The sequence below is a fragment of the Dama dama genome, chromosome 12, assembly GCF_033118175.1.
Source record: "Dama dama isolate Ldn47 chromosome 12, ASM3311817v1, whole genome shotgun sequence".
Taxonomy (NCBI): Eukaryota; Metazoa; Chordata; class Mammalia; order Artiodactyla; family Cervidae; genus Dama; species Dama dama.
In genome coordinates, this window is record NC_083692.1 from 94,227,182 (window position 1) to 94,253,910 (window position 26,729).

The 26,729-nt window shown below is 36.6% G+C and overlaps 1 protein-coding gene across 3 annotated transcripts in view; it reads left to right on the top strand.

Moving 5' to 3' along the window:
• CERT1 (ceramide transporter 1) overlaps positions 1–24,934 on the top strand; it is a 122,203-nt gene extending 97,269 nt beyond the window's left edge. For 2 of the 3 annotated variants that reach the window (XM_061158153.1, XM_061158152.1), the window contains 9 exons: positions 3,908–4,000; positions 4,518–4,595; positions 10,843–10,938; positions 13,223–13,355; positions 14,160–14,230; positions 17,048–17,176; positions 18,153–18,282; positions 19,467–19,603; positions 21,863–24,934. In XM_061158153.1, coding sequence (XP_061014136.1) covers positions 3,908–4,000; positions 4,518–4,595; positions 10,843–10,938; positions 13,223–13,355; positions 14,160–14,230; positions 17,048–17,176; positions 18,153–18,282; positions 19,467–19,594 — 858 coding nt within the window. In that variant the 3' untranslated portion in view covers positions 19,595–19,603; positions 21,863–24,934. The remainder of the gene's footprint in view (positions 1–3,907; positions 4,001–4,517; positions 4,596–10,842; positions 10,939–13,222; positions 13,356–14,159; positions 14,231–17,047; positions 17,177–18,152; positions 18,283–19,466; positions 19,604–21,862) is intronic. The other variant, XM_061158150.1, reaches the window with a different exon arrangement.
• Positions 24,935–26,729: the final 1,795 nt, after the last annotated feature.

Sequence of the window (26,729 nt, forward strand, 5' to 3'; positions counted from 1 at the left end):
ATCATTCTATTAATACAAAGCATATATTTGCTCTGAGTAAAACAGTCTCTTTGAATTCCTCTTCATCACCAAATACTATATGAATTCGAAAGGAAGATGACCAAGAGTTTATTTTTGTTCTACGTTAGTACCATTCAGTTTTTATTAACTCATTTATTGCTTTCACTACCTTCACCTTAATTACTTTCTCACTTTTAACTTTGCTTAGTGTTTTATCATCATTAAATTCACAGCAGTTATACCAAGGCCCTTCTGTGGAAATTGAAGGGAAGTATTTCTTAAATCCTTCAACTCAGTTTCAAGATTAATTTGGGTCTTCACCTTCTTTAGAGGCTTCCCTGTGACTCAAATGGTAAAGAATCTGCCTGCAGTGCAGGAGACCCAGGTTCAATCCCTAGGTTGGAAAGAAGATCCCCTGGAGAATGGAATGGCTACCCATTCCAGTATTCTTATCTAGAGAATTCCATGGATGGAGGAGACTGGTGAGCTACAGTACATGGGTCCCTAAGAGTCAGACACAATTGAGCAACTAGCACTTTCACTTTCTTTCACTTTTTCACTTTAATTCTGCAACAGTGCAGTTACTATGTATTACCACTAGATGGTACCGTATATTACCACTAGGTTCCTAACATTGTACAGGAGGCTGTGATGGAAAACATCACCAAGAAAAAAATGCAATAAGGAAAAATGGTTGTCTGAGGAGGCCTTACAAATAGCTGAGTAAAGAAGAGACAAAAAAGGCAAAGGAGAAAAGGAAAGATATATCCATCTGAATGCAGAGTTCCAAAGAATAGCAAGGTGAGATAAGAAAGCCTTCCTAAATGATCAGTGCAAAGAAATAGAGGAAAACAATAGAATGGGAATGACTAGAGATCTCTTCAAGAAAGTTAGAGATAACCAAGGGAAGATTTCATGGAAGGATGGGCACAATAAAGGACAGAAATGGTATGGACCTAACAGAAGCAGAAGGTATAAAGAAGAGGTGGCAAAAATACACAGAACTATACAAAAAAGATCTCCGTGACCCAGATAACCACGGTGGTGTGATCATTCACCTAGAACCAGACATCCTGGAATGCTAAGTCAAGTGGGTTTTAGGAAGCATCACTACAAACAAAGCTAGTGGAGGTGGTGGAATTCCAGTTGAGCTATTTCAGATCCTAAAAGATGATGCTGTGAAAGTGCTGCACTCAATATGCCAGCAAATTTGGAAAACTAAGCAGTGGCCACAGGACTGGAAAAGGTCAGTTTTCATTCCAATCTTAAAGAGAGGCAATGCCAAAGAATGCTCAAACTACCGCAAAGTTGCTCTCATCTCACACAGTAGCAAAGTAATGGTCAAAATTCTCCAAGCCAGGCTATATGAGCTGAGTATGTGAACTGAGAACTTCCAGATGTTGAAGCTGAATTTAGAAAAGGCAGAGGAATAAGAGATCAAATTGCCAGCATTCGTTTAATCATAGAAAAAGCAAGAGAGTTCCAGAAGAACATCTACTTCTGCTTCATTGACTACGCTAAAACCTTTGTGTGGATGACAACAAACTGGAAAATTCTTCAACGGATGGGTTTACCAGACCACCTTACCTGCCTCCTAAAAAATCTGTATGCAGGTCAAGAAGCAACAGTTAGGACTAGACGTGGAACAACGGACTGATTCCAAATCGGGAAAGGAATACATTAAGGCTGTATATTGTCACCCTTCTTATTTAACTTATATGCAGAGTACATCATGAGAAACACTCGGCTGGTTGAAGCACAAGCTGGAATCAAGATTGCCGGGAGAAATATCAGTAACCTCAGATATGCAGATGATACCACCCTTATGGCAGAAAGTGAAGAAGAACTGAAGAGCCTCTTGAGAGTGAAAGAGGAGAGTGAAAAAGCTGGCTTAAAACTCAACATTGAAGAAACTAAGATCATGACATCTAGTCACATCACTTCATGGCAAATAGATGGGGAGACAATGGAAACAGTGACATACTTTCTTTTCTTGGGCTCCAAAATGACTGCAGATGGTGACTGCAGCCATGAAATTAAAAGATGCTTGCTCTTTGGAGGAAAAGCTATGACCAACCTAGACAGCATATTAAAAAGCAGAGACATTACTTTGCCAACAGAGGTTCGTCTAGTCAAAGCTATGGTTTTTTCAGTAGTCATGTATGGGTGTGAGAGTTGAACCATAAAGAAAGCTGAGCGCTGAAGAACTGATGCTTTTGAACTGTGGTGTTGAAGAAGACTTGCGAGTCACTTGGACGGCAAGGAGATCAAACCAGTCAATCCTAAAAGAAATCCACCCTGAGTATTCATCAGAAGGACTGATGCTGAAGGTGAAACTCCAATACTTTGGCCACCTGAAGGCAGGAGGAAAAGGGGATGACAGAGGACAGGATGGTTGGATGGCATCACTGACTCAATGGACATGAATTTGAGCCAGCTCTGGTAGTTGGTGATGGACTGGGAGGCCTGGTGTGCTGCAGTCCATAGGGTCGCAAAGAGTCAGATCTGACTGACTGAACTGAACTGAACTGAACTTAACCACTAGATGGTACTTATGCTTGGATTTTAGTTATTCTTCTCAAGACTATAAGCATCTTAGAAATAAGTCATGTGTGTCAGTTATATACCCTAAATTAACTTGCATAGAAAAATTGGCTTGTTATTCCTTTTGATTTTAAAGGCAGTGAAGGCTATTGTGCTGTCAGCTATAGATGGGCACTTGCCACCTGCCTCTTCACAGATTAAATCACAGGTGCTGCTGCAACTGCTGTCCTTCAGCACTGCCTGAACAGAGTACAGGTTGGAGAGGAGGAATGAGGCACTCCATGCTCTCGGAAAATTGGCAGAATAGGCCTTCAGATAGATATTTTTAGGAGGTGATTTTATGAGTCCAGTTCTTGCATCTCATATCTAGAAAAGATACTGAATTCCTTCATGGTGATGTCTGCTACTCCACTAGCTGAAATATGCAAAAATGCATTTGATTGCATATACTCCCCCTTCACCAAAATCACAAATATGCTGACCTTCCCTCACTACCTCTTTGGAGCAGTGTCTCAGAGCTGTCTCCTGGCTGTGGTCCTCGTTTTGCCCCAAGTGAAACTTAGCTCACAGCTCTCATGTTGCGTATTGTTTTTAAGTTGATAGTGCCCATTTACTGATCTGTCTACCCAAGTAAGTCGTCTGCAACAGTGGCTGTTTGCTTTTCATGTTCATTTTATAGATCTCATTTCCCGTTTTTTAACATGCAGAACTCTAAAACTTTCAGTTCCTAAGTGAGTTCTCATTTTGGGTGCCAAAAATATAGCATCTGAAATAGCATCCTTGTATTTGGTTTTTTACGGTGTTTAGGGTTTTTTTGGTTAGTCTTTTTCCCCTTCACTGTGTTTTTCCTTTTGTTTTAATCTGGGTTATTTGGGGAAGAGTTTTGAACTGTGGGATCAAGACAAGTTAAAGTTAGTCTTGAGTTTTGCCACTAACTATGTAGCTCAACACTTATTACTTAAATCCTCTGGGCCTTGGTTTTCTAGTCTTTGAATCAAGGGCTTGGACAGGATGATTTAGATCATCCCTTCTGGCTTAAAAATGCTCCTCTACTGAATATCAGCATGGTGGTTGAGTTGGAATTGAAGAGAATCAATGAAAACTTCTTTAGACTTTGGAAAAAAGAAATATTCAAGGGGCTATCAATATCCTTGGTCTAAGGTTAGTACCTTTGGAATCTGAAAGAAGAAAATCAGGATATATCAAGTGTCAAGATTTGGCAAGGCTTGTGTCTTTAGAGTAGATTCATAATTCAAATATTTATAAATACTAAACTGTTAAGTAGTTAAATGTTACATTATTCACTCTTAAGCTGCAAAATACACTTTGTAACCTTCCTGTTTAAAATTATGTGCTTTCTTAGTCGCAGAGTGAAAAGGTCAGGTTACATTGGTCTACTTCAATGCCATCTGGAGATGCCTTTTCTTCTGTGGGGACTCACAGATTTGTCCAAAAGGTAAGCTAATGCCAGAGTTTACTGAAAGTATATGCTATATTCTTCACTGTTGATGAAACTATCCTGTTACATAAGTTTTCTTCATTTTCCTGAATTTAAGTAATGAGATTTTTTTCGTTTGGTATTACATGTTTTCTTCCATAGACATCCTTGAAAAACTGTTAGAAATCTTCTTCTGAATATAATGTTCTTCCATTTTTATTTAAGGGAAAAGAAGGGTGGGGAATAGGGAATGGCTTGTCCAAAACAGTTAACCAGAAACGTAACCAGTGATATTAAATCTTTTTTCTCTGGGGTTAAGTGGTACCATTTTGTATTATTGGCAGCCTGCATTCTTTATAGAAAGATTTTGGAGCATTACACATAATAGGTGCATGAAGTCAGCGCTCGCTGCTGAGCCTGTTCCATATAGTGCTTTGTTCTCTCTTTCTTTATCTCGTGTTTGGAAGTTGGTACTGAATGCTCTGTTGTGCCTTTGTTCTGATGACTTGGTTTTTTCTTTGTCTGTCTCTGGTAGCCCTATAGTCGCTCTTCCTCCATGTCTTCCATTGATCTAGTCAGTGCCTCTGACGATGTTCACAGATTCAGCTCCCAGGTACTGTATGAATGTATAGAGTGGACTTGAGTCTTTCTGTGCTATATTTCAGCCTGCTTTCCCAGTTCCTAGAAGTCTTTTGATTAGGCCACTTGTTTTGGTTTGAATTTTAAATAGTAACATCAAACATTAAACAAGCCTTCCTTATCTGCTAAATAGTTTCTCTGTCAGGCATGCATGTGCCCTTTGTATCCTCTGTTGTGAATAGCTTGGAATTTCACCACTAAGGAGGCACTCCTGAAAGATTTCAAATTGAACTGAAGCTAGTAGAAGGTATCTGGTTTTTAACTATCCTGTGATAGCTGTTTCTTCAGACAGGATTCAGCAACTTTTGTGGACATGGTCTATAGGATATGTTATAGCATCAAAGCGGGTTTCAAGTCTCACTTCCAATATAATTTAAAATATCTCATGATATATTCAACAGGGAAGTAACTTTTTAAATAAAATTTGTCTCATTACCATTAAAAGTTTTGTTGAACTGGTTGTATTTTCCTTAGGTAGATTACCCTTGGAAATGAGTATTCCTGTCCATATGATCAATCTGTGGAAATTGATTTTAAATTATTTAGTATCAGCATCATTTAGGAATTTAGGATAGGGATTTGGATGTGCGCAGTCTCTGCCCTCATAATAAAATTGAGCATCAGCATTAGGTTAAAAAATTTTTTTTAATCTTCACATACTTGCCATTCAACCTTGTATTTTTATGGTGATTGCATTTCGATTGTGATATGTCATCATAAGAACCTGAACTCTCTAGTCAGAATGACCAAGTTTAAATCCGGTTTCCTGCATGATATTTGACAACTTTTCTAACTCCTCTGTGCTTTGCTTCTGTCATCTAGCTAGGACTATGTTAGAACTAGAACCTAGCATGTAGTAAGTGCTCAATAAATGAGCTTTTATCATTGTAATATTATTTCTTTGAGCTAATCAAAATTATCTGCATTAATTTTTTCTCAGAGTTTTATAGTAAATGATTTTTAAAAATCAGTTTAAACCAGGTGTATGAATAAAATTTACATTAGTTTTCAACAATGTAATAAAGAAGAAAATTGTTTACGACTCAGGTTTTTTTCTGACTTTTGTAGCTTTTTTCTCCTTGAACATTTTTGGGAAGGAGATATGTCAGTTCCTCATCAGAAATTACCCTTAGCCAGATTTATTACAATATTTCTCACCTCCTGCTAATTCATTTATGCATGCTTTTAAAATAGTGACTTTTATTTTACAATAAATCAGTGACCAAACTGAATAATACTGGGAGACTGGTTTATTTGCTAAGCTCCGCCTTGCATTGAAATAATAAAATAACAGACTCTTAAAAAGACAATCATTACTGGTAACTATTTTCTCTTAAAATCTAGAAATATACAGGCTATAAGTTAAAGAAAATGTAATGAGAGCAAGAAAAGAATTTGAACTGTTTATAGGTGCCTAAGGATTAGGGCTTCAGAATCGAGACCTGGACCTTAGTTATAGAATATATAAAACAGCTGAAAGCCTTCAGATACAAGTGAAATGTCGAGGAGCAGGTGCCCCGATTTTTATAAGACTTCCAAATGTAGCTTAATTCTTCACCTAATTTCTTGTGTAACTCAGTTGAGAAAAATCTTTCTAGTATTTTTTTTTCCTAATGTACAATGCTTATGATTAATCTGGTTTTGTTTTTAAAAGCTTTTGGTTACTCTGCTCTTTTACATGCCCAAAGGGGAAATTAAGAGCAATAGCATTGAGGTCTCTTGCTAAAGTATTTGTTATCATTAGCATACTTGGGCTCTGGCAGTTAACTGTTGATTAATTTGGCTGTGCCATCTACATACAAATCCTGGCTCATGATCACTTTGTTCTTGTTGGTATGTAATGGTCATAGTCCTGCTTAAAGAGGATAATTAAAAGTAAAACTGAGATTGCCCCTGAAAATAACTTCAGATAAAATGTGTGACTCTGTCAGGAAATTGGGCTTCCCTGGAGCTCGGCTGGTAAAGAAGCTGCCTGCAGGAGCGCATGGCAGCCTGCCGCAGCACTCTTGCTTGGGGAGTCCCCACCGACAGAGGAGCCTGGCCGGCCGCAGCCCCTGGGGTCACAAAGAGCTGGGCACGACTGAGCGACTAGGGCACAGCACTAAGAGATTAGCAGTAACACATGAATCTTTTGGACAGGTGTTGAAAATGAAGTACCCCTAAAGGAAAGGGTATAGAAAGTAGGAAAGAATTAGATTCATAAATGAATCTTTTTGGCCACATTTATTTCCATAACACAGTTACCATGTAAAGGTGTCAACTCACAGACCAAAGGAAAATAAAAAGCATCCTTAGTTGGAAAAAAAAAGAGAGAAAATCAAAGGGTGGGTAGTACATCTACAGGTTAATGTGTGATGAGAATCACTGTTGCAAAAAAAAGTCTGTGTAAAGCTTTTGCCTACTTTTGTCCTTAGTAACTTTACTGTTGTGGTAATTCTCTATTTCACCCCTCCCTTTTTTATTATATAAAATAAAATCGCTAATTACTTTTATGCTGATAAATGCTAATTTAGCTGAACTAGAACATAGACTAAAATAATAGATCACTATTAATATACATATCCTTTTTTCATATATATGTATATTGAGTAAAATTACATACCTTAGTAATAGTTTTTTCCTACCAATGTAGATAATTCTATATATACTGTTTTGTATAAAAACTAGCATTTTTTTTGTTTTGTTTTTTAAACACCTGTAGTTGGACCCATCTTCCCATCAGTAAACATAGGTCTAGATCTCCTTGTCTGTTGTATGACTATGCATGCTAGATTTACCTGCCTAATATTGAACATTTATTTTCAGTTAGTCTCTATTATTTAATAAATAGTGCTACCTAGGCATCCCTGTATATACACTTTCTCTGTATATACATCTTGGTACATTTATCTGATTATTTTCTTAGAATATATTTCTAGAAAAAGTTTTAGGACAGAGGTCATGCACACACCTAAGTTTTTTTATTCTTATTGCCAGACTGTCCATTAGAGAAGTTGAACCAGCTACACTCCCGGGTCAGTTTTCTTTTGCTATCCTGACACTGAATATTATAATTTAGTTAATATTTGCCACTGTGATAGACTAAAAGTGTTATTTTTGCTCCTTGACTGTGTGCGTTTTTCAGTGAATTGACTGTTCATATCCTTGACCATTTTTCTTTTGGGTTAGCAGTATACTATTAAGTTGTTATTAATAAATTATTGTGTCCAGCAGATCCCTTTATGACCCTGTAACAATAAACGTAGTTGTATTCCTTTTACATGGATAAGAAAAAGAGGTTCAAACTCTGTTTGAGCCCTCCTGAGACTTTGGTTCATTACACTTTTGTTGTGCCATCAAAGGACAATTTTCTTTAGATCTACCCTGCTAAAATGGCATACTGAGTGATTGAAATGTGAAGTGAAAGAAAAGGTCAGAATTGGAGTGCCATCACCTCCAAATGTGTTTTATCTCCAGTCTTTTCATAGTTCATTTGCTATGAAGATGCTGTTTATGTCAGCTTACCATTTTCAACTCAAGGTGCAAAAAACCAAGGACACGATTCCTGAAATTATGCTTAGGCTAAAATTCACCCTTCTTGTTTTTAAGTGATAGGTACTTCTAGTAACATTGTTTTCTAGTATATCAGATTTTGAACCTGATAAGGTAGAAATTTGGGCAAATATTTATTCATGTCATCCAATTAATGGTCCCTAGCGTTACACTTATTTTTGATAGAGTCATAACTGAAAACAGTAAATGGAGCATCTTTATATCTGAAATATGAGTGTGGTCACAAAGGCCCAAGCCATTGCCCCTGTAGTAACATTGGTACTGCATTATTTTAAGATAAAATTCATTACAGTGAGATTTTACTGGTATTATCTTTGTTTGTAACCTTAATATTTTGAAGGAATATACCATAATGGATAAAGATTCCTTGGTGAAGGTTTTGAAGACATGGCTAATAAAGTAATTGGGTACTTCATTAGTTTTGTTAATTTCCTAGGAGCACAGTAGTGAATACATCTTGTTTGTTTCTCTGTTGGGTGTTTTCAAGCCCTCTTAAGGAAGTAAATGAGGACAAAAGACTGAAAACTTTTCCATAGTGTAGTGGTAGCTGTAATAGGAATTCTGTTGCTTCATCTGTCTAGCAAGACAGTGTTAAATGCATTTACCGTACATTGTTTCAAACTTAAGTTACCTCCTGTCAGTTTGTATTTGTGGAATCCGGTTTCTTTTGGAGCAGAACTCAAATCAAAAGCAGCTTCTCATTTTTCAGACATCTGAAATCACTCATTTAGGAACACTCTCCCAAACAGAAGCACAGTTACCTGCATATTTTTTCAACAAAAGAGCTAAATGGCACTAAAGTTCTTTTAAACAGAACTCTCTTTGTTTTTTTAGCAGAATAAACTCCTTAACATTCTTCTTTCACAAATAATCCATTTAAAGTAGGGCCTCTTTGGGAGAAATATTTCTTTCTACCTCTAACCTCATAATAAATATAGGTGTTCTTAACTCCTAGTATCCTACCGAAAAAGTATGTACATATCTAGAGATTTCTAAGATCTTGAAATCTAAAAGTGATTAAAAATAACCTCCCACTCGTGGTGTGACGCAGACTGATGCCTTAGGCCAGTGCTGCTGTGGAGGCCCTATTAGTGCACGCTACCTGGGACTTGCTTTGTTCTTCCTCTAATAAGACACCTGTGGTGTGTAGTGTTTGTAACTTGGAACTCTACATTAGTCATCCATCCTGAACCTCGCAAAGCAGATTTCAGAATTTTAAAGACACAAAGGTTTTATTCCCAGTCAGCCTTTGAAGTTATGTTTTCTAATTAAGGCTTTATAAAATTATAGATGCACTAGTAGTCATGTTTTAAAATTTCTTCCAGTTCTCTAACTCACACCCTTCACATTAAAGATTATGGATAAAGAAACAAGTTACTATGTAACATTTATTTAGTACAAGCGTAGATTGTAGAATTTCAGCCTACACACTATTATCAAAAACTTTTCGGATGATCATTGCCGATTAAAGAGACACTTTTAGTCATAACTACTTTCAGTAACCAAAAATGGCTTCTGAAATCCAGGAAACTTGGTGTACACATCACAATAACATATTGATAATATCCTTATATGCAGAAAAATGATATCTTCAAAGTGACTAATTTTAAAAGCTCTGCCCCCAAATCATTAATGTATTTAATTCAAAATACATGTAAACCTGGTTCTTATGTTTCCCTAATGAATGTAATAGACTTTATGTAAAATAAGTTGTTAAACTTAGGAATAAATCTTAGAATTGAAGCATAATATACATATTTTTCAATTCTTTTCTGCCTTCTTTTAATGTTCTATAAAACAAAATTATGAGTAAAAGTTAAGACAATAGGACTTAGAAACTGTGTAGATGGAAAAGGTGCCAGTTTCTTTCAGAGACAATCTGTTTATCACTTCATTTCTGTTTATAAACATGTTTCATACTGGGAGGGTTTCCAGAGAACACATTTAAATGAGATCTTACCGATGAATCAGGTTTCTTGGAGTATGAACTATTTGACTCTTATTTGTTTATAAAAGATGTGTCAAGATAATTTGATAGTTAAAAGCAGAGGTTGCAATTTAAATTTAGTAAAAGAAATTTAGTTAGAAATTTAGAAAGAATGTAGAATAATGAAATGGAATCAGATATATGGAGAGGTTGGTTATTTTTTAAGTTGGCTTATATTCATGATAAAAGAGTTGAGTAAAATAACAAAAATTTTCTTTTTGTAGAGAAATCTTGACACACAACAAGCTTTCTAATATCTCTGTGTAGTATTTAACTACAGAAACACTGGACTAGATGGTTTCTTTGTGCCCCGTCTACGCTTAATGCTCCATGATATTATGCTTTAAGACATTATCTCTGTAAGAATGCATATTGTAGGAAAGGAAGGAGTAATTCTTTTTTTCCAGAAAGCACATATTTTGGTCTCTTGATGCACATTAGGCCAGTGTTAAGTAGAGTGAAGCACCTCCTTTCCCCACATTTCTCCTTCCTGTCATTAACCTGGATATGATATCTGGAATGTGGACTAAAACTCTTCAACACTGTATAAAACCTACTAACCTTTGTGCATTTGGTTGCTAAGCTTTCTAAAAACATCATTTCTGAACTGAAATAACTGAATACCGTTCTGTTTTAGAGATTGTTGGATGTGGAGTCTTATGGTTCTGTTTTTCTTTTTAAGGTTGAAGAGATGGTGCAGAACCACATGACCTATTCACTGCAGGATGTAGGTGGAGATGCCAACTGGCAGCTGGTTGTAGAAGAAGGAGAGATGAAGGTAATTCCCTGCAGGCTCATTGCAGCCTGTTGCAGTCATACTGTATTATTATTATTGATCTAAGTAAGATAGCACTTACAATTTTCTTTTAAGTAAATTATTACAGATGATTGAAGAAGCTCTAAATACTGCGAAATAAAATGTCTCTTTGCTTCCCTGGTTTAGCTTTTACATAATTTTTTTTATGATTACAGTATAAATCTATACCCAGATTTTTCTGTTTTACCTTGGCCATGGAGAAAATGGGTTTTGATGTGAACAGGTCACAATTCGCTAATGAGTGGATATTTCTCTCTCTCTAAATAGACTGAATGTTGTGCCCAGGTGTTAACTTTTTCCCTCTTTGGTCTATACCTCACTTCTTGTTCTTTCTCTCACTGCTTCCTTTTTTGGACATTGATTAGCTAATCTTGCTCATATCCCTAAACACAAGACAGTAAGAGCAAGGGACAAGAGATTGAGCGTTCAGGTGAAGACCAACAACAGTATCGTTGAATTTTGGATTACTTCATGCCCAAGGCACAATGCTAACGATAAAGAGATATTTAATAAGACTCCCTCCAAGCTGAAACTTTGGTTGGAAGGAGGATATTGACATTTAAAAGATACAATTATTTAGCTCTACCAGATAATATTGAATGAAAAGTACAAGTGAATACTGGAGAAAAATTGAAAGAGATCTCAGATTTGAGACAGATTGTTTTACATCAAGGACTGTGACTAGAAATGGAAACAAAGTTATCACAAAGGTGAGGTGAGGGCAGTTATATTCAGGAGTTCTGTACAGACTTTTAACCAGAATTATTCTAGCAAGTGAGATACAGTATTAGATGTTGGAATTTACTCTCCTCCTGAATAGGGAACAAATTAAGAAATCAGAGGAGATAAGCAAATGAGAGACCAGTATGTTAGTTATAATTCTGACAGTCTGATTAGAGAACATAAAGACCAGCTGTCATGAGGTCTTACTAATATGTTTCCCCAGAATGACACATAATATTTCTGACATAACTAGGTAGTCACAGGCCTTCCCCCACAAGAACATGCCCCCAAAGCAGCCCAGCACACATCCTGCCCACAGGAGAAGGGGTTCAGCCAAGCCTGCCTGACCCTCCTTCTGTGTTCACCGTTCAGATGTCCCTGTTGCTCCGCAAAGAGGGGGAAGTGAAAGGGTGAAGAGAAGCCAGGAGTCACAGTCTAGGTGGAGGTCCTTCACCTAAAGTGAGTAGCAGAGAAAAAGTGCTCCCCCAACTTTAGAGAGAGTCATTGGGGCTGGTTTATGGGGTGTATAAAATAACCCACTAAACAGAATGTGTTATTGTCTGTAGCAGTGAGCTAGCCATTGTACACAGAGTGACATTTTAGAAGGACTAGGCTCATAGGGATATGAAACTAGAGACCAAGAAAACCCCTTAGGAGATTCAGGTATGAGGTGATGAAAACATACCTAAAAAAGATATACAATAGTAGAAAAGTCAAGTTTTGGGTGTCTTATAGTAAGATTACTAATAAGCTTAAAAGCTATGTGAAGTGTAAGGGACGAAATCAAAAGTCTAGTGTTTCCCGTTTTGGTTACTGGAAAAAATATCAGTCCCAATAACATAAATAAATATGTAAGAAAAGTTACTTTGGAGAGAGAAGTTATAAAAGAGAAGAAATTGGGAGAAATGCCTAATGGTGTCAGGCCCCATAGGCACTTCATAAATTGAGTGCTGGTTTCCTCTGTGATAACCTGTTTGTTTTTCAAAAGAACTTACTGCAGAGCTGTCTAAAGTACCAAATCCTCTATAATTTTGAAGTAATTAATTATGTTCAGGAGTTTATGTATACAGTCTCAGTATTTAAAGCAAGATAGATCTTAAGGCATGCAACCTCATTATTTAAAAGCAAGATATCATTGATCTTTATGCGATTTTGGTGTTCCATCATTGGTGCAACAAATAATCGCGTGCCTTCTGTGTTTGAGATACGGTTCTAGATGCTGGGGATACAGCAGTGAACAGAGCTGCCGTATTATCCCTAAGGAGATAATGCTCTAACCAGCTGTATTGGCCTTCTTAGCCATGATGAATAGTCTTTGAGAATGTTCAGTAAATAATGTCTAATTTAAGTTGATGTATTTATAGCTCTCACTCATTACATATGCATACTTTGGAATTGTAGTTTTAAATATTTTTATGTATTGTCTTTTTTAATAATTTGAAATTTTAATTTTTCTTTTGGCAGAATATTTATTTATGTTCCATAAGTGTTTTTCAAACATGCTTTAAAATATATCCTCTAGGTATATAGAAGAGAAGTGGAAGAAAATGGGATTGTTCTGGATCCTTTGAAAGCTACCCATGCAGTTAAAGGCGTTACAGGACACGAAGTCTGCAATTACTTCTGGAATGTTGATGTGCGCAATGATTGGGAAAGTAAGCTGCTGTTAATACATTTTGATACAGTTTTTTAATTCTAAGTCAAATACCAAATCTAACCTGGTTTTCTTCATCTGAGCTATAGTTTACAGTCATAAAAACTCCAGATAGTTAGAGAAACTATCTGGAGAATCATACAGGGGACTGATAATACCTGAGTTTGTCATTGTACAAAATGCTCCTCAGTGAATCACAGCATTTGATTCACTGCAGTCCTGTGTGATAGGTAGGTAATAAAGTAAAACTCAGAGAGCCTAAGTGACATGTTAAAGACCACAGAGCTAGTTAGTGGAAAAGCAAGGCTAAAATAAAAGGTTTCTATTTTATCATCTTTTTTTCTATACTGGTTTATGTGATAAATTGTAGATTAAGGGGGGATTGTGGGGGGAGTGGTGTCGGTGGGGGGTGGGGTGTTCTCAGGCTTAAAACATAGTCACCTAAACCTAGGTGAACAGCTTATTCAGCTTCAATAAATTAAGGATGATAGAGAGGGAAGGGGTCATGGTGTTAGGGAATAATTTGTGCCCTAGTAATGAAGCCATGATTAGAATTGCTTCCTTGCAGTGGGAGCTGGATACTGGGTCAAAGAAAATGAGGTTTCCTGGTGGTTAGATCTCACTGCCACCATCTGTAAACCCTTAGTACTAAATAAATATAAACTCGCTTCCATGTGGATGTAGCCTCAGTAGAGCAAGATCCTGTCATTTTACTATAATGTCCATTCGTAACGTAAGTGAATTAGTCACATACTAGGAAACAGTAATACATTTTTTGACTACTGACATTTTCTCTTCATTGCAGCAACTATAGAAAACTTTCATGTGGTGGAAACATTAGCTGATAATGCAATCATCATTTATCAAACTCACAAGGTAAGTATCTTTTAATCCCAGAAGGATTCCAGCGTAGTTTGAACAGAGACATATAAAATATTCTCTAAAGTAACATTTGGCAGGAAATTAAGTTGCACAAAAAGATTCAAAGACTTTATTAATCACAAATTTCATGTATTCGAAAAGTAAATCAGATTGTTTAAACGTTTCTGCTTTAAAGCAGAAATGGGTGCAAATACAAACCTGAAAAATATCTAAAACATTATGTTAGATGAAGATATATAGTAAGTCTGGAGAAGAAAGTACTGAAATCTATTTAAATGTTTTTCTAGTATCTAGTTTCTAGAGGAAATAAATGAGTGACTAAATATGAATTGATTTCCTGGGACAGTAATAGGAGAATGGAAAGTATGTTATTAGTCTGTGTTAAGACTCAAAAGTGAACATGATCTAAATCTGATATCAAGGATAAATTGCTAAGCATCAGCTATTGAGAGGTTGTTGGTCTTGCCCCAGAACACAAAGAAACATTGTCATTTAAATTGGTTTCCTTTCACTTCATTTCTTCCTCTCTTAATCTAAATGTGTAAATTAGAGAATATTTGTCTTACCTTACTCTGCTCTATGTCCGTTCTTAACATTGCCAAATATTATGTTGAATAAACAATAATAAATTAAAATTTTGGAGTGATCCACCAAAAGCAGTTTTGTATGTTATATAAGAAACATGATGATTCAGTAAGTACTTCATTTTTCTCTTTAAAATAATTTTTAATTGAGTTGAATATTTGATCATATTTCCAGTTTTGTTATGTGTTTCTTGAGCTAGTCTTGTTACCTGAGGCATGTAGTATTTAATGACTCTGACTTAGGCTTCATTTACATGACAGCTACTCAAGAAAGGCGTAACAATGAAGATTCTGTTTTAACTTACTGATTTAGGGGGTTAAAGTAGAGTCTGAAATTTAATAGACTTTAAAATATTGGTCGCTCTTTATTTGCAGTGAAAATAAATGACCAGTCGTTTAGAATCAGAAGGCTCTTATTTTCTAAAGATAATTGGTCCTGGAAAATGGCCTGCAGAAATTATTTTGCTTGTTAAATAGTAGATGGAGGGGAGGAATATATAGGTCATATTAGGATTATTTCTGGAAAACTAAAAGATTATTTAAGTAATGTATCTTACATATAACAGAATTTAAGTTACAATTATAGTTAGTTGAATAAATGAATTGTCCTGGCATAATTTTTTCAACAAAATCCAGTAATAATAGGGCTTCCCTGGTAGCTTAGCTGGTAAAGAATCTGCCTGCAATGTAGGAGAGACCCTGGCTCGATTCCTGGGTCAGAAACATCCACTGGAGAAGAGAGAAGCTACCCATTCCAGTATTCTTGGGCTTCCCCATGTGGCTCCCCTGGTAAAGAATCCACCTGCAATGTGGGAGACCTGGGTTCGATCCCTGGGTTGGGAAGATCCCCTGGAGAAAGGAAAAGCCATCCACTCCAGTATTCTGGCCTGGAAAATTCCATGAACTGTATAGTCCATGGGGTCGCAAAAAGTCGGACACGACTGAACAACTTTCACTTACCTTATCACTTTTCCAGTAATAATAGAATTCTTTCTTTTTAGATTTGGCTTCTTTCATAATACAGTCTTAAAGAGCGCTACTCATCTCTTGATACTGAAGTCATTCTCTTCAAATTTCTGTCTCATCATCATCCTTATTTGCCTTCATTAGTTCTAATATGGCCACATTTTCATTTGTTTAATGGCATCACATAGATTTGCCCAGCACTACTGTCATAAACTTCATGACATTTTGTGTCTTTAAAAGATGAACCATTTCACTTTGCAAATGATTTGGGTTGTATTAACACCGAGTTGTTGACTATTTATTAAATTTAGCAACCAGGAAAGACTCTGTGCATATTTTCTCTCATTTAAAAGTATGTAGTCCAGTTTGCAGAGACCTAGATTCCGTGTCATTTCAACAGTATGTTTTTCCTTGCATACCATGAAGCTGGAAGATTCAATCAAATTCTTCAGATATGATTTTTATATCAGTGGAACATCTTCTTTGCTCTGAACAGTTAAAACAGAGGCATAGTACTGTACTTAAAAATGGTTTCATGGCTGTGGGAGGGGCTGATGGGGAATGATTGCTTAATGGGTACAGATTTTCTGTTGGGAGTGATGACACATTTAGAATAAGTGGTGGCGTTTACGTAACATTATAAAAATAATTAAGACCAGTCAATTGTACACTTAGAATTATAGCATTTTATGTTATGTATATGTTACCAAATTTAAAGAGAACTATAAATAACAACGTTATTCTTTTGGTGTATTCTGCAGAGCCATTAACTCATTTTTCATAATCAGATCCTTTGGTAGGTGCTTTCCATTTAAAATCTGACAGATATTACCTTATACTAAAACATTTTATTAGTCTTGCATTTGTTTCTTTGTTAGTTCCTTATTAAATGTAAATAAATGGTAGTTCAAATTTTCAGGACTTCCCTTGACAGTCCAGTGGTTAAAACTCGATCCCTCATTCAGGAGCTAAGATGCTGCATGCTGTGTGAAAGTCACTCAGTCGTGGCCAACTCTTTATGACCCCATGGACAGTACAGTCCATGAAATTCTCCAGGCCAGAATACTGGAGTGGGAAGCCTTTCCCTTCTTCAGGGGATCTTCCCAACCCAGGAATCAAACCCAGGTTTCCCACATTGCAGGCAGAGTCTTTACCAACTGAGCTATCAGGGAAGCCCAAGAAAACTGGAGTGGGTGGCGCAGCCAAAAAGAAAACCAAAAACGGAGTTCAGACTTTGAAAAGATGTGTACTTCTTCCATAGAGAGTGTGGCCAGCTTCTCAGCGGGACGTCTTATATCTTTCTGCCATTCGCAAGATACCAGCTTTGAATGAAAATGACCCAGAGACTTGGATAGTTTGTAATTTCTCTGTAGATCACAGCAGTGCTCCTGTAAGTATGGTGTATAAACGTGTTATAATTGTGCAATATAAAGTTAAATACACAACACAGCATAGGGCAGAAGCGATCCACACACCACACATAAAGATTTGATAATGCTTCTCAAATTTTTGTTTATTAAAGTTGGCTTCTTGGAAGAGTGCAGCCAGTAGTGTTTTCTGAGAGCAGCAGTCACGCCATGAACATCCCAGCAGGACTGTTTTCCTTTCCTCTTGAGGTTCTGTGACACAGCTGATGGGTCACTGGGTAGGCTGCTTGTCACAGTTGCCTCAAGCCATGATCAACTGCAGGCAAAACTTCTGTGGTTTCTACCTCGTTTTAGCTACTTTTACTACTTAGGAGGAGGGAAAACGTTCCTGATGTCAAATCAGCTTGGCATCTATTCTTCTTTTTGTTTTTTCAAGAGATAATGTATGCACACAGTTTTATGTGTAGTACAGCATCAAACCATGTAGGGCATTTACTCTTATTTTATACATCCAGAAATGTTTGAAACACTTCTTAAGGCTATAAAACAGAACATAGAAAAATGAACAAGAGTATATTTAATACTTACAAAAAGTGATGTGATAAAGAATATAGAGTACTTTTTTCCTTTCCAATACTTCAAAAGATGTATTAATGTATATACTTTTTTCTTAGTAACATCGCAAATGATCACATCTTCACATGCTTGGAGTATTATTTATATTCAATGCAAGACTATTATCATTTTTCATACACAAATTTTTTTTCTAGCTTTGTGACAATGCAACCTTTAATCCATTCAAGTAACTTCAACCCCACACTCCACAGTTGCTGCCTCCCAGCATTCAGACATTGGCATGTATTCCTCATTGGTGCTTACAAGATTTTGTTGGAGATGATGAGTTATAGTTTTGGTTAACATAATGTAGGATTAGACCAAAAGAGGTTACAAAATACTGGATATCTGCTACACTGGTGTTGTTATTTTTTCTTTTGGCAGCTAAACAATCGATGTGTCCGTGCCAAAATAAATGTTGCTTTGATTTGTCAGACCTTGGTGAGCCCCCCAGAGGGAAACCAGGAGATTAGCAGGGACAACATTCTATGCAAGATTACATACGTGGCCAATGGTATGTATTTTGTTTTTGGTGTTTGGTCATATGGATGTTTTTATTATGATCTACATGATAACTGACAGTTTGGACAAATACTATTTACAAATGTCATTTTAGTTTTTATCCATTAGATTTAGTAATTTTTAATTTGGAGAAATATATAAAAATTACTGGGACTCTTTCAAAATATACATGTCTGAATAACTACTGTATCAGAATTTCTGAAGCTGGGGCTGGAAAGGCAAATTTGTGAACTTCATCTTTAGATCACTATTACATGTACAGTTTTAAGAACCATTTTATTAGATATATGTCTCTTATAGAATATTTGTATAATTAGGAATATAAGCAACAGTGAGAAAGGAAATAAATACTTCTTTTTTTCCAAAATTTTCAAAGACCATTTAGTGACTTAGAAAAATGTTTATAACTTAAGTGGGGTGAGAGAAAGCATATAAAATACCATTTCAGTAAATTTTAAAAAAATAAAATATGTACATATGAAAAGTTAAAAAGAAATGCTAATACTGACTTGTTGCTTGGTTGTTGGATTACTGGAAATTGTTTTCTTCTTTTTTACTTTATAATTTTGGGTTTTTTGTAAAATAATAGTTGATGTAAAATATTGTGCTAGTTTCAGGTGAATAGTTCTTTTTCTTATTGTCAGACTTTTTAGTTTTCTAAATCTTTGTTCCCTTGTCCTTTAGTAGCTGCTAGTGATACATTTATTTCACACTGGCCTAGTGCTGGACAGTCCTGTTCATCACTTTTAATGGTTCCTCACTCCACCCATCTCCTACCTGCAGTAAACTAGAGTCCCTCTAATCAAATGTTCAAACCTTCTTTATACAGACCCGTCATTGCTGGTATGTTTACAGAGACAGTTAGCCTGAGCAGGTTACTGTTTGATTATAATGGAGTTTAATGAGTAAATCGGCCTTTAGTAAGCTGACGTGCTGCTGCACTAGGATTTGCATATAGTTCGGGGAACCAGGAACATTTTAGAACAGTAATAAATGCTTTCTAACTTGTTACCTGTTCTCATCTGGTGGGTGGTACAGTACTAAGGACTGAGTGGTCTTTTTAAGAGGTGCTGTTTCAGTGTGAGGAATTTTTTTTTAGAGCAGAGGAACAAAATGAGTGCTTTGCACGTGTTTGGGGAATTACCTTAACAGCTTTCATTTTCCTTTGTCTCACAGTAAACCCTGGAGGATGGGCACCAGCCTCGGTGTTAAGGGCAGTGGCAAAGCGAGAGTATCCAAAGTTTCTAAAGCGTTTCACTTCTTACGTACAAGAAAAAACTGCAGGAAAACCTATTTTGTTCTAGTATTAACAGGTACTGGAAAATGTATTTTATCCCTTTTTAAAACTTTATTTGATTAACGTGGCTCTTGCAGACATAATAAGTAAGCACACATTCCCTTATTTCTCCCTTCCCAGAAAATACTTTCAGGTTTTTTGTATATTCTTCCAGACTTGTATGTATGTACTGACATATGTCTTTGATTTTCTTTTTTTCCAGAGTATTGTCTTGCAGCTTGCTTTTTCTATTTAATATATCTTGACTATTAGTACATAGAAAGATATGAGACATATAAAACTATATCTTTCTTTTAACATCTGTTGTATAAATGTTGTAGAATTTATTAAGCACTGGCCCATGTTAATGTCTGGCTGGTTCCATATTTTTATTGTCAAATAATGCTGCCCTGATTATCTTGCGCTAGGCACTGAAGTCGTTATGTGTTTTTTTTTTTTTTTTAAATAAGTGGTATCTTAACATGGCTCAGAAGTCAAAGGTTTGAGAAGATACACAGTAAAATTTATCCCCTGTCTCCTAATCACCCAGTTTTGCACCATCACCACATACCCCCACATACCAAAGTGTATAGGTGCTACTAGTAGTTTCTTGTGTTTTTCCAGAAGTGTTTTATTTTCACCTGAATAAGCAGATACAGGTGTATTCCTGCCACACACCCCTTTGTTGTTGTTGGTAAAAGGCTGCATGCTGTAGGTGGGGTTCTGCGTCTTGCTTTTTTACGCTTTATCTTGAAGGTCTTTCCTCATCGGTGCAGAGCTGCTCTATTCTTTTTTATGGCTGTGTTGTGTGGGTGCACATACATTTATCTAACCAGTTCTCCACTTGCAGATGTTAAAGTTGCTTCTGGCTTTTGCAGGAGCAGACAGTATTGCAGTCATATTCATATGTTGTTTAGTTTGTGAGTAAATTACACTGCTGGCACTTCAGAGGTCTTGCGCATTTGTAATTCAGAGAGTGCCCTCTGTAGAGGTTGTATTAATTTACCATCTCACCAGCAGTAACATGTCGGAAGTACTATTTCTCTGACACTCACACAATGTAGGAAGTAAACCTTTCTGATTTTTTCCAACTCGATAGGTGAGAAATATTCTCCCAGTGCAATTTAAATTATAGTCCTCTTGGGAGTTCCCCGCTGGCCTAGTGCTCTCACCGCCCTGGCCCAGGTTCGGTCCCTGGTCGGGGAACTGAGATTCCACAAGCCACATGGCACGGCCAAAAAAACGTATTGTCCTCTTGTTACACATGAGTTCCAGCATCTTTTCATCCAGTTGAGAACTGCTTGTATAATTAAGTCTGGTTTCTGATTCTGTTTATACTGTGTTACTTCTTTTTAAAAAAAAAAAAAACTTAATTTACTTTCAGACACCAACACAGGGATTATTGCATGGAAGTCCCAGATATGTAGCTTTTCCCAGGAAAATAGGTTACATGAAAATGTTAAACAGGTTCTGGTCTTACTTCTCTAAATGGTTAGTGTTTGAGACAAAGTCTGCCCTTTGAAGGGTTCTCTTAAAGCCTAAGTGTAGTACCTAAATGCACTATTTTTAGAATATCTTATACTGTGTATGTGTGTGTGTAAAGACAGAACTGGTCTCTTTGAGTCCAGATTGAGCTTCTTTCTGACAGAAAATCATATTTTCCTTTACCTACATTGAATCTTCATTTACCTAAAGTAACAGTTTGTTTCATAATAATTTTGGGAGATGTATGTATGAACTGGATCCTAGCATCGAAACCTTAGGAAAGCTAACATTATTAGTTTGATGATGGAGAAATAGTAACTTTCAATAGTGTGTATCATCTCTAGAGAAATTCCATGAAGAGTTAGTGAGGCCCAGATATACTTAGAACTCTTAAACTCGTTTGACAAGGTATTTCTTAAGATAAGGCAGACCTCTTTCTCATAGCCTAGGTAAATTCTTGATACTGTATAGCACAGTTTATATTGAACACTACGACAAAGGAAGTCAGTTTGTGGGGTACAGATCCAGAGACCTCTGCTTGATTCCCTTTTCGCCTCCTGTAGCACATTGTCTTTCTTAATTTTTTCTAGCCTTCACAAGATTTCTTATGCCTTCTTTTCTGATGATACATTTCAAATATGTAAAGTTACTAATTTTATATTCCTTAAGGTGAAAAATCCTTAAAATATAAAACTAAAGATTCTGTGCATGCCATGGATTCAGAAGGAAGGAGAAGTCTCTTCTGGTAGTCCCGCAGCTGTTAGCGGTCATATAGTACTGAATGTTTTACTTGTTATTTTCTTTCCTACAGTGACTGAAGCAAGGCTGTGTGACATTCCATGTTGGAGGAAAAAAGTTAAAAAACAAAATTGAATGCTCTAAGCTGGAACGTAGGATCTATAGCCTTGTATGTGGCCCAACACCTTGGCCTTGTGTTCAAAAATGAAGAAAATACCGCAATAGCAAAGCTGAACATCTTAACACTAGCTGTCTTCTGCTAGATCTCCTTGCTCAGCATTTAACTATAAATACATGTAAAATTACATGTATATGGCTATATTTTTATTTGCTTGCTCCTAAAAGAGAAAAAAATCAACTTTGAATCACAACTAGGAATTGATGCTTTAATTTTCGGAAACCTTTTCAGAATTTTTAATTTACTGTGGTCCGGCCTGAGACCCTCAGTCGCATCAGGTTCTGTGCGCAGAAGAAAAGCACACAAGTTGGACGCACGTGGGCACGCGCTTTCTGTGCGCAGGAGGCCTGGATGGGGTTCTTTTTTAGGCCCACAGTCAAGTCTGTGTCTGGAATTTTTTGACTTTTTTGCTTTGTATAATCATAGAATTCGTTGCTGCTGATTTCTATAATAATTCATGTTGTTATATACAGTGTCTCTTAATAACTGAGGGCTGTCAACGTGTGATTTCGCCTTTTCTATAGTCTTACTCCCATGAAGAACCTTGGTTCTGATGGAGAAAGAGTGAAAAGCTTTATTTTTTTCTCCAGATACCTTTATATTTCTATTGTATTTTTAGTTGTGTACTGTGTGCTACAGATTTTTTTCAGTTTGTTACAAACACAATTTGGTAATTCCTGAATTGGTTCTGCCTGCCTCCAAACAGAAACACCTGTTCAACCTGTACAGCCTTACTAGGTATAAACTACTTTCTGGTAAAACGGTCAGAATAAAATGATCTCATGTTTTCCTGACACATGTGAGAGGACATACGGTATTACTTGTTCCAGCAAATCTCGCTGTTTGACATTTGATTCAATATTTCTAGTATTCAGTAACGTATGTTTGTTTGTTCTTCTAATTTGGGTCAGTTTAAAAGCTGTGTTACAAGATAGGCATAGAAAATGTGGGTATCACTCCTGTTTGCCTCTTGGTCAGAAACTTTAGCAGGGCAGAAAAGAAGTCCGTGTGATTCAAACTGAAATTCTATCTTTAGTTGCTGTAAGAAGTTAAATGTAAAATACCTTTTTTAGTTTTAGGCCTCTTTGAAAACCTTGACACATGGAGTTGAGGCAGGGAATGGAACTCATTGAAGTAGAAAATGACTGCCCACTTCAGAATCTTCATTTTGTTTATACACAAGTGTGCTTACATAAATCAGAGGCATTTTGTAGATGCTTTGCTGACTTGTTCATCTCTGTAGAAACACAGAAACCAGACCCATTTTGTAAAGCAGAAAGTCATGTCATGTGGAACATGTCCTGTATATATTTCATACATGGTAGTGGAGTCTTAATGATAAATGCAAGGTGATAACTTAATGATGGGATTAGTCTGATCACTTAATATACACAATCCTGGAAGTTAATTACTTGCATCAGATATAGTGGTATTTATTATTCTGTACAGAGAGAAAAATACATATAAAGCATATGCTCACATTACATGCACACAGATTTCATGCTCCATAAATCTTTTCTATTTTTTAGTTTACCTTTCTCTAAATGATGTGCATGGAATATGCCTTATTACAGAAAAATGCCATTCATAATTTGACTATGTGGAGAAGTGCCTATATGGTGGTAATGCTAGTTAAGGCAAATAAAACAAATTATCTTATCAGTTTACTACATCACCGTTAACATTTTATATCATGATGTTTAAAAAAGAAAAATTTATACCTCAAATGTGTATTTTATTTTACAATCAGTTCCGCAGTTGGGATGGGAGGGTTGGGGAGGGAAGGTTTATTCACCATAGCGACTGATGGGAATCTTCAAAAATATTCTATATGCCCACTATAAATGTTTCTCTGTTCACCATTTCTGGTAACTATCATGACTAAATTGGATAGCTTTATTTTACGAAGGTATGGACAGTTTACAGAGCAGTGTATAAATCTTCATTAGTTGCATTTGCACTAAATGTTAATGCAATTTATTCTGTAAATAAAATGATTACACTAAAAATATTTGTATTAAAAAAAGAAAAGAAAAATGTATGTTTTATCCTCAGATAATTGCACTGGAACTTCACTAGGGTTAATCCTGCCCAACCAGATTTAGAAAATGAGTTAGGGAATACGAAAGAAGTTTAAAAGAAATCAAAATTTGGAGCGGTACTAGCCCTTTAGTACCGCTAAAGGTACTAGACCCTCTCTAGAATTATTTCCATATGGCTAATTCCAACATGCTGAATATACATGATGTTTTCTTATCTACAGTTATTTCCTACTTCTCTTCCCCAAGCCAAAAAAAAAAAAAAAGATTTTACTCTTTTCTACTCAGTTGCTCTTTTGTACTGTGATAGAAACATGAGAAGTACTGGCGATGAGGGGTTTGTCCCTGAGTTCCCACTGTACAGTTCAGGAGAGCATGGTGTTTCACTTGGAATTCAGGAATCCTGGTTGTGAGGTAGAGGTTATATCATAGCAGCTCTTGATTTGGGTTCGCCACAGGGGGAGCCAGACCAAGGAGGGTGGTGACTGGGAGGGCTGTAAGAATACAAAAGAAGGAAAAGGAGGAATGAGGTTCCCATTTGTTCAGTTTCATCAACTAATTTGTACTCCTCTGAAACATCAGTGTCCATTGCTATTGAGAAAATTTTAGTTGGGCTGAGCTGGTTCTCTTGTGAAATTGTGCTGGTTATCTTTAAACTTATTAGTTGTTGTCCAGTTAAACACTTTTCACCAGTATTTCATCCAGAAGTTGTACAGACAGTATATTTGGATTATTGTCATTGTTCATCTACAACTCAAAACATAATCATTTTACGTACCTTGGGAGTGTGTAGAGTGTAACTATTCTAAATAGCTTTATGATCCTGATGATGTTTTTAAAAAATAATAAAGTTGGATCTTCCATGTTACAATCACAAAATTAAAACCAGTATTTAAAAGTGGAAAAGTATTAAAATATTATGGACAAATGTGCTTGCTTGGTTGTTTTTCTTAACCCCCAGGTACAGACCTACATAATCCTACGTAATTCTCAGTTAGTTAAGAGCTTGAAATACTCCAGTTGAATGCTCTTCAGACTATAGGTTGTAACCCCAGTTGGGCATCAAGGAAACTACTGAGTTGTTATCTAAAAAAAATTTAACAGAATGGAATAGACCCAAATACATAGGATGTAATAAAGGTAAATTTTTTTTTAATCTTTTCACATATATATATGTGTATGTATGTATCTCTATGTACTGTATATACACACATATACATGTGTGTATGTATGTATGTTTGGTCACTTAGTCGTGTCCGACTCTTTGCAACCCCATGGACCGCAGCACGCCAGGCCTCCCTGTGCATCACCATCTCCCAGAGTTTACCCAAACTCATGTCCATTGAGTCAGTGCTGCCATCCAGCCATCTCATCCTCTGTCCTCCCCTTCTCCTCCACCTTCAATCTTTCCCAGCATCAGGGTCTTTCAAATGAGTCAGTTCTTCGCATCAGGTGGCCAAAGTATTGGAGTTTCAGCTTCAGCATCAGTCCTTCCAATGAACACCCAGGACTGATGCCTTTAGGATGGACTGGTTGGATTTCCTTGCAATCCAAGGGACTCTCAAGAGGCTTCTCCAGCACCACAGTTCAAAAGTATCAATTCATCGGCACTCAGATTTCTTTATAGTCCAACTCTCACATCCGTACATGACTATTGGAAAAACCATAGTTTTGACTAGACAGACATTTGTTGGGAAAGTAATGTCTCTGCTTTTTAATATGCTGTCTAGGTTGGTCATAGCTTTTCTTCCAAGGAGCAAGCATCTTCTAATTTCACTGCAGTCACCATCTGCAGTGATTTTGGAGCCCAAGAAAAGAAAGTCTCTCACTGTTTGCAGTGTTTCCCCATCTATTTGCCATGAAGTGATGGGACCAGATGCCATGATCTTCGTTTTCTGAATGTTGAGTTTTAAGCCAACTTTTTCCACTCTCCTCTTTGATTTTCATGAAGAGGCTCTTTAGTTCTTCACTTTCTGCCATAAGGGTGGTGTCATCTGCATATCTGAGGTTATTGATATTTCATCCAGCAATCTTGATTCCAGCTTGTGCTTCATCCAGCCTGGCATTTCACATGATGTACTCTGCATATAAGTTAAATAAGCAGGGCGACAATATACAGCCTTGACGTACTCCTTTCCCGATTTGGAACTAGTCTGTTGTTCCATGTCCAGTTCTAACTGTTGCTTCTTGACCTGCATACAGATATCTCAGGAGGCAGATAAGGTGGTCTGGTATTCCCATCTCTTGAAGAATTTTCCACAGCTTTTATGATCCACACAGTCAAAGGCTTTGGCGTAGTCAATGAAGCTGAAGTAGATGTTATTCTGGAACTCCCTTTCTTTTTCTAGGATCCAACAGATGTTGGCAACTTGATCTCTGGGTCCTCTGCCTTTTCTAAATTCAGCTTGAACATCTGGAAGTTCATGATTCATGTATTGTTGAAGCCTGATTTGGAGAATTTTGACCATTACTTTGCTAGCGTGTGAGATGAGTGCAATTGTGCAATAGTTTGAGCATTCTTTGGGATTGCCTTTCTTTGGTATTGGAATGAAAACTGACCTTTTACAGTCGTGTGGCCACTGCTGAGGTTTCCAAATTGGCTGACATATTGAGTGCAGCACTTTACCAGCATCATCATTTAGGATTTGAAACAGCTCAACTGGAATTCCATCACCTCCACTAGCTTTGTTCATAGTGATGCTTCCTAACACCCACTTGACTTT